Source organism: Nansenia antarctica (genome assembly GCF_963989245.1).
Source record: "Nansenia antarctica genome assembly, chromosome: 6".
Taxonomy (NCBI): Eukaryota; Metazoa; Chordata; class Actinopteri; order Argentiniformes; family Microstomatidae; genus Nansenia; species Nansenia antarctica.
In genome coordinates this window covers 16720605-16729558 of record NC_137676.1, presented here as the reverse complement: position 1 = coordinate 16729558, position 8954 = coordinate 16720605, and the positions used below count along the sequence as shown (strand labels likewise).

Genomic DNA, 8954 nt, shown 5'->3' with positions numbered 1-8954 from the left:
CCTGTTCCTTATCGGACAACAAAATCAGTATTTTCTTTATAAAATAAATTAATATTATTTCTGTGTCTCTAAATACAGTGTTAAATATTCCCAATGGCTGTTTAATTTCATTGTGCATAGTGTGTCCTATTGAGCTAGGGACAGAGAACTACAGTAGTACGCACAAGTCCAGCAGTAATATCCAGCATAGATTCATCAGTATTGGGGTATCCATAGATTCATCACTATTGGGGGGTATCCATAGATTCATCGGTATTGGGGTATCCATAGATTCATCAGTATTGGGGTATCCATTTGCTCTACAGCAACACATCTGTCCTCACCCAGAGCTTCTCAACAGCCTACCAACACACCTGTTCCCCCGATACCACAGGCAACTCAGAGTGTCACATTCAGGCCCTGAGGCCCCCCCCGATTCTGTCAGTTTTTTCCCTTTATGGTGTTTCTGTTGCGCAGTTTCACCAATGCGCTGCTCCTCGTGTTTTTAAACCCCGGCACATACGGCCATTCCAGTACATGTTCGTTGAGAGGGATAAAAAAGGGGCATTATGTGCAATTGAAAACTGGTGTTCCATCTTCTGCTTAGATTTCCTCAATGTAGATGGCTGCATAAGACAGCATCCCATTAGAAAGTTCCGTGTTGTCCATACATACGCAGGCACGCACGCACGCACACACACACACACACACACACACACACAGAGACACACACTCACACACACACACACACACACACACACACACAGAGACACACACACACACACACACAGAGACACACACACACACACACACACACACACACACACAGACACAGACTCACACTCACATTGGACCGTCCAATAAATCCTCTCATTTACAGGTGAACACCTCTGTCCTCTCACTGCAGGTGTTGCACTTGACGTAGCAGCACCACAGGAACTTGCAGTTGCACTGCCACACGCGCGAGTACTGGTGCGTGTTGTAGCCCCGGCCGCAGCACATCAGGTCGCAGCCGTTGATCTGCTGCATCAGCGTCTTGTTACACACCCGCCCCTGCGTCCCCAGGCTCCCCGTCACGGGGTCCGCCTCGCAGTAGTTGGGCGACTTGTCAATGTACACGAGGTCCGTATCCATGGGCTTCCGGTAGGAATAGGGTTTCTTGATCTTGAGGAATTTGGGCCGCTTGTTGCGGCTGGCTTTGACAGGTTCCACGTGCACGGCGTGGGCATACTTCTCCTTGAGAATGTAGCCGAGCTCGCGGAACTTGGGTAGTGTAGTCCAGCAGGTTTTGGTGGTGCAGGAGCCAGAGACGCCATGACATTTGCATTCCAAGCGCATGTTCCTCTCTAGGATCTACAGACACACACAGACACACCAGGAGAGGTTAGAGTCTCGCTGAAAACATTGTACAGGCTTCCATTACAAGTCACAAGTCATGTACACATATAATTAGTTTATATACAATGATTACATGGCTGAGAGGGCTAATCTGCTAATAGCATAGTGTGTGTCTGTGAATGAAAATGACCAAAACATTGGCTGCTGTGTCGCAACATTGGCTTTCAGTGTTTCCACATTATTTTAAAGGGATCCAGAGGAAAAACGTGTATTATTTTATTTTTCTATATTATTACATTATGCCAGAAGAAAAAGTATTAATAAAACGTAAACATAAAAATAGGCTTTATTAATGAAAAACATCACGTGATCAATGAGCAGTAGATGCTCATGCAACATGCCTCTAGTAGTGATCAGCAATATGCTTTCTAGAGAGACATGAACACAAGCCTTTAGAACAGAGTAGCTCTGTAGTGTACACAGAAGCCAAAATACTGTATCAGATTTCAGTCTCCTCCTCTGTAGTCACTACACAACACACAAATGCCAGGAGTGACTGTACAAGGCGATGAGTGACTGGGATTACTGTTAAATCCTGCACCGATGACAATGAGAAGTGTTTACTGTACTGTATGAATGAGCATGGGGCCAACCAGCGAGCTCTACAGTTTGGATCGTTCCCTTGAACTGAAATGCTACTGGGAGTTTGGTTGTTGTTCTAGTAAATGTTCATCTTGACAGATGGGAGATCTAGGGAGTCCCCACAATAACGAGTGAAAAACATTCAGCTCTCTTAGATAAGAAGAATGATATTGTCCTTGAATACACAGATACGTTGATTCTCACAGTAAAAAAAAAGAAAAAGATTCTCACAGTAAAAAAAAACGAATCGCGCTGGAAATGCATTCAAATGCACACCAGCGGCAGACAAGCCACCATTTTGAGTTCTCCATACCATACAACACTTGGCTTCGCAGTCCCTAATCCATCAGGAGTGCTGTGACCAACACTTGTGACAGCCTTTGTCTCCCCTGTATTGGACCTGGGTGCTGTGAACCATGCTCCTGCTCAGTGTCACTGCTTTGATTAGCATAAATAAAGGAGGGAGTAGAACTATCAAAACAGAGAAGCCATTTATTACCAGAGAGACAGAAAAAAGAAAAAAAAAAGAAGAAGAAAAAAAAAACACTGATAGTCTGATCCACAAGTGTAGTCGTTTCACTGAAAAGGCAATTTAGCTGTCTAGATAAGCGGGGCTCTGAATTCTGTCCCAACACAGAAAGGCAGCAGAGAGCTGCCTCTATACAATGCGTGAGAGCAGGCTTTTCAGTCTGGCTTGGCCCTGGGTACGTGTTGGTGGTGTGAATCAGGCTTCTGTGGCACAGGAGAGAGAGAGAGAGAGAGAGAGAGAGAGAGAGAGAGAGAGAGAGAGAGAGAGAGAGAGAGAGAGAGAGAGAGAGAGAGAGAGAGAGAGAGAGGAGCAGGGTTGACTTGGGACTGGGAGAGGTGGTTCTTTCCTCTTCACTAACTCCAGTGTGGTGCTAAAGAGCCTCGCCCAAGCTGTTTGGCAGATTATTCCACTCATTCTTTGACTTCCTAGACATGGTGGAGTCTCCGAGTCTGTCTGCTGCAGTACGTTCTGTGGCCATGGATGCACAGGAGCTATGAGATGAGCTTGGGTGGAATCCTAAGTCGAGATCCACACGCGTGACTCGAAACATCGCACACACATTTTCCATTGACATCACTTGGCATGATTTTACACAAATGCTGGGGTTAGGGGCACAGGTCTTGAGTTGAGGATACCACCAGGAGAGGCTGGTGGAGGTAGAAATCGGAGGACAGTCTGATAATGGAATGGAATGAGGAAGGGTATCAATGTGTTGAGCCCATCCTCCGATTCCTACCTCCACCAGCTTCCCCCCTATGTGAAACTAGCTTGTGATAACATTGTATGGCTGTTTGTAGGGGTGGTACTGGAGTCATTCTAGACTGCAAACCTGTTACGACGTCATCGTTGTTCAGAGTTTATGGTGATATATCTGATTCTATGACCGTAGAGTACCTCAAAACTGAACAAAATGGTGCACAGCTACCTGTGATGCCCATCACAAGTACAAAGTACATTGCACTTTCACAAGTGCTTATGATATTAGATAAACCAATTTAGGGATTGTGGTGAACACAGAGTAACTGTATACTGTCCTAACGGTGCACAGCATAGGGGTCCAAGCAAATGCCTTTTCATACAGTGTCAATCTGTTTTCAGCACAGAGATCTGGGTTGTAATCAAACCCTGCCACTTAAACTGCTCTTCCCCCCCCTAAAAGCTTCCCTTTATTTCACTGCCTGTTTAATCTTGGCCCCAATGCCCAGATCCTTGGCAGGTTTCGCCCGCCCCAAAGCATGGTGGAGACTACTAAATCACAACATGCACCCATGGTTACTGAGCCCTATCCTACATTCTTTACTCCTTGTCATTAACCAACACTTTGGTCTCAGATTCAATCGTTATTCTCAAGTTTTGTCTGTTACTGTTTGAGTGACTTTATCTTATAAGAGGTGAAGATAATATCTTCACCGATTAAAGGGATAGTTCAACCCAATATCAACTATTGTAAGACGTTTTCAAACCTCAAAAGTGGTCTCCGGTTTATTTTTAAATATTTTTAAACAAGTGAAACCACAGTATCCTGCTCCGACGGAGAGAAAGTGTCACATACCTTGCGTCCCACTTCGTTGTTATGCAGGTTCATGAGCGTCCTGGCGTTCTGTTTGACCTCCCTGGCGTCCACAAACACCTTGGAGAAGCCCAGGCCGTAGCTAATATCCGCCGAGCATCCGCCCCACTTCCAGCCCTGGCCCTTACTGTAGAAACCCTGCTTCTCCTGGTCACAGCTGCAGTCGCTCAAGTTCCCCTGCGTGCAGGCCGCAGTGATGGCATGGGCAACCCCCGCAGCGATGATGGCGTAGGTGAACGCAGCCTCTTTACTACCTGGGGAGGAACAAAGGAGACTACTTCACTGCCTTACTGTTACCAATCGCATGTCATGTAGAGTATTGCGATATCTGTGAGTATTAAGCTTTCAGTACATCATCAGATCATGAATTGATCAAGTGCATTTTGATCGTGTTTTTCAGGCACAGATACTGTAGAAAGATTGGAAAGCCCAATATGTGCCTTGTGCCTTAGAACCTACAAATATAATATACCAGTTTAACACTGAGCATAACTTAGTAAAAATACAGGAAGGTCATGACATAGTGCCTACCGTAGCCTACAACATGTTGAAGATAGAATAATAAATTAAAACAATGAGCGCACTTACATTTTAATGTTTATGAGTTTTACTGACAGAGCACTCAAGCGGTGTAGTGTTCTAGAACCTGACCTGGGAACTGTCCTGACTCTGAACGAAAATGTCTCAGAGCGGAACAGTCAATAAAGCAGCATGAATGAACCAGCTGTATAGTGAGGGAAGGGCTATTGATCCCATCTGAGGCTGGTATGTTATGTGTAATCTATCCGGGAGTTAACATCGGAGGATCATGATTTTGGGGTTATCTCTCCCAAGTCCAACTTAACAAATCATTTACACAAATAAGTCAGAGTTAACCTGTCGTGATTTAAAAACAGCCCCTTTAAAGGTTCTTGACTCACAGCATCTATTTCAAAGTAAATGAGTAAATGAGGTGAATGAGGTAATAGGCATGACAGACCAATAATTAGTTTAAGATGTAATATGCTATGACATACTGTAATGCATCTAACATGCAATTTTAGCTTCTGTCAGATAAACATGGATGGTTGCGAATAGGCACATTGGTAAAGACACTCAGAACAGGCTGTAGGGCTAGGATCTGCAGGTGTTTATAAACAACAAGCTATTGATATCCATCCTATCTATGGAAACTAACTCCTCAAGTCCCATTTTTATTCAAAGCAAACACGATCCCTTCCCCACGACTTCCTCATGAACACAGACTTCACTAGATGAAGCTGCCCAAGCTTTTGATAAACATCTTGGATCTGTGCCCTTTGCCATCAAAAAAAGAAGGAGAAAGAAAAAAAAAACTCATATTGAGGCATCAATTATGTGGACGTTTTTATAGAGCCAGTGGGCCGCAGGCCAGAAAACAAGGTGTGCCGCTCCACAGTCAGTCAGTCAGTCCCTACTGCACCGCTGTTCATTCTTCCCCAGGAGTTCCAAGGTGCATTGGTTAAAAAAAAAAAAAAATCTTCAATACCTTGTAATGCGACGCTGGAGGAGAGTGTAAAAGCAACAGAAGCACAGACGCTTTACACCGCCTGAGACTCAGAAACATCATTGGGAATATCGGGGTATGAGCATCAAACAAGAAAATAGGCCTACCACTTCACCAAGGTATCTGACACAGACTTCTATTAACACAGAGCAAAACCCCAATAAATTATCTCCCATTTTCCAATACTCAGTGCACAAGAGTGCATCTGCATATTGATCGTTTCTAATGCTCAAGACAAGAGTACCACTGACATAGTGAAAACATTTATTATAAATGGATGCACCTTTGAATTCATTGTAACATAAATCCTACACTGCATGGCTTTCATTTGCCATTAGCGAAAGAGTGAAAGCTGCACCCCACTCAAGCTTGACATCAACAATGGCATTCACTTCGAACCACTCTGCTACTACGACTAATCTGATGACTGAAACCAATCTATTCGACATGGTTTTCCGTGCCAGACTCTTCAATGTCTTTAACCACTCATTCATGAAGAAACATATTGTGAGACACCATCGCTTTCACTAGAACACCGTGACAGGATTATCCCCCTCACACCAACAGTATTATGAACCAAATACAAAACAGCTGTTCATAACACACTGACCAATGAGATTTCAAACCCTAGTAGTCAATCAATTGAATGGTCGGAATGGATGCTATAGCCTACATAATATGAGAGATATGCTTTTGATATAAGGCACCTCTAGATACTCTCAGATGCTAAACTATGTGTTGTCATTTGCTATCCTCCGTTTGTAATACTGATACAACTGTGACTACTGCAGGTGTAACCCTGAGCTTGAATCCCGATACAGAAGATGGTCTGTATGGGGTCCATAAAGTCACATAATATGCAACACTATAACGGGTACCGCCAACTTTAAAGTCAGCATACTGTACATATGAACAGGAAACGTCCTTCAGCCAATTCCTGGTCTTCGTCCTAGACTCTTTCCCACACATGCACCTGTAGGGCATCCCTGAGTCCCCCAGCAAGACATCCATCACTGTTGAGTACCTATTGTCTGACCTGGGACAGCACTTCATTTGAACCTGTTCCTTCCCTCATTTACGCCCTTGTGTCCGCACTGTACCGTTCAGTATTTTAAGTCTTTATTTCCTTGGACTTCTTACTTTCTGTAATTTATACCCGTGGTAAGATCCACTTCCTTCAATGATAGCCACAGCACCCACCGTTAAGAATAAAGACCTGTGAATGTGTCTCATGAGACCGCGCAAGGCCTGAAAAGAGAGGCTGCCAACATCCACAAGAGCTTTGTTGCAGTGCTGGCTGCTGATACCTCTGACTTGTTCAGAAACCCCCTCAGTTGAAAGGCAAGTGTCTTTATAGGTCTAGTGTGAATTACACTGCCCAATCCTATTCAGAAATGGACATTCGGGCGCCTTGGGAAAGTTGAATGTGCTTATAATTTAAACCGTAAACCTACATAGAAAATACAGTAGATTAACTCCCTGCAATGACACTTTATATTTGTATAAAAGTGGGCTCCAAATATGGTTTTCAGAGCAGCAATGCGCGATCAGTATCTATGCAGTAGTCTCATTTTGGGAAAGTACAAAAAAAAAGGTTCGTTTCGAGTCGACCGTGCCACTGCGCTCTTGACGCACAATTACGCACAGGGCCTACTCAACAAATATGCAGTACATTACATTTGTGGAACTTTTCAGGGATACAATAACACACTGCAAATGGTTCTAACCAAACTTTAATTGATTTGCAACATACCCACTTTCAACTCTTTTCCGAAGACGGTCCTCTCTCCAAGCGCAGAGCAGTTCCAGCGGCCATTTTTGAACTGAAACTGACACTCGTTGATGCCCATTTGGGCTCCTTCTCCGATGACAATAATGGCATCGGGGCGACTCTGGCAGATAATCCGTTGTCGGGGAGCCAAACCGGGAATCTTGTTACAGATGATACTGGCACCTAGCGCGACCACCGACGAGAAGCCACTGCGGGGAGACAAGAGTGTTACATTAATTTAAATCGCTTTAAGTAGTTTTCACTCATCTACAACGTGGAGGATTATAATGTAGTTTTAGACTAGGCTATGTATCCAAAAAGCCCAATGTCTGCATCGGATATAAGTGTGCATTTCAGAAGTTTAGGTATGCTCATAATTTGAAATGTATTCAGGCATGTGTTTATTAAATACAAATAGTTCACAGTGATAGGCCAATCTTTTTCTAAGAGATTATTTAAAATGGTTTAGTTTAGACCATAAGAAGAGACGGTGAAGTGGTGGGATTTAACTTAAACCAAATGAACCTATCTTTAGATGAACTACAAATATGTGTGTTGTAAAATATGAAGGACCAGCCTATGCCACTATAACTTTATTTGGAAATCAGTTGGATTGAATTTAATTGGTTTGCAAACCGTATTGGTTGGCAAACCAGTTGGTCTCATATGAAAAATATGTTTCCTTTTCATCAATCCAGTACAATTAACGCACTACAATAACAAAATAAAATATAGCGCATAGCCCACTGAAATGGTTTGGTATCAGTTGATCAGGGACCATTGCTTATGCATTTAATAATAATAATACAAATAATACAAATCAGAGCCCTTGTGTCATTTAAGCCTATACACTCTGACAATAATATCAAATATAGCCTCATAGTGTGACATGAATGTGTCAACGATACTGATACGCACCCGATTTTCAAATACACAATCCCAAGGCAAAGCAAAACCCGAAAAATCCAACGTCGCGTTTTCCGACTCATAGTGCCTCCTCCACTCTCAGTTTCATGCAACAACTGAGAGAAGGTGATGAATAGATCTTCTACGACCGAAATCACAGAAAAAGGTAACTCCAAAGTATCTCCAAGTTGGTATAAACGAAAATCCTCAATAGAAACACTGAATTTGTTTATTTATTCGCTGTTACAATGTCCGTAAAACTCCCCTTACGTGGCCCCTTTGCTGCGCCGTCTGGTCATTGCGAGGGTGTCACAGGTAACACTGGAGATGAGCAAAGTGCTGCGCTCCGTTTATCTCTTCTCACAGTTCCTCGGCTGCCCTTAGCAGGATCTAGATATCTGCCTCATCTATCTGGGGCGTGTTCAGAGAAGACATGATGGGGCCCTACTGTGGAATCCCGCCTGGGCTGAATATTCCAGTTGTGTGAATTCACCTGTTCATTAAGCTACTGGTTGGCTACTCGTGACGTTAGAATTATAAGGTTCTATCTCCATTTTTGTCAAAATTGAGTTTTTTTTTTTACATAATCTGATCCATTATGTGTTTATTAATGCCTGTGTGGTGTTATTTTTAAAATGTTGACATTTCTGAGTTAGTAATTAATACAATACAAAGGTTCCATCTCACAGAACAT

At 43.2% G+C, this 8954-nt stretch overlaps 1 protein-coding gene across 1 annotated transcript; it reads right to left on the bottom strand.

The window, feature by feature from the left end:
• Nucleotides 1–849: 849 nt before the first annotated feature.
• Nucleotides 850–8343, bottom strand: wnt7ab (wingless-type MMTV integration site family, member 7Ab; the record flags this gene model as incomplete). Its single annotated transcript, XM_080533622.1, has 4 exons — nucleotides 850–1332; nucleotides 4041–4312; nucleotides 7337–7563; nucleotides 8273–8343. 4 exons carry the CDS (start codon nucleotides 8341–8343, stop codon nucleotides 850–852), a joined length of 1053 nt encoding a protein of 350 aa, XP_080389748.1.
• Between the last annotated feature and the right edge of the window lie 611 nt (nucleotides 8344–8954).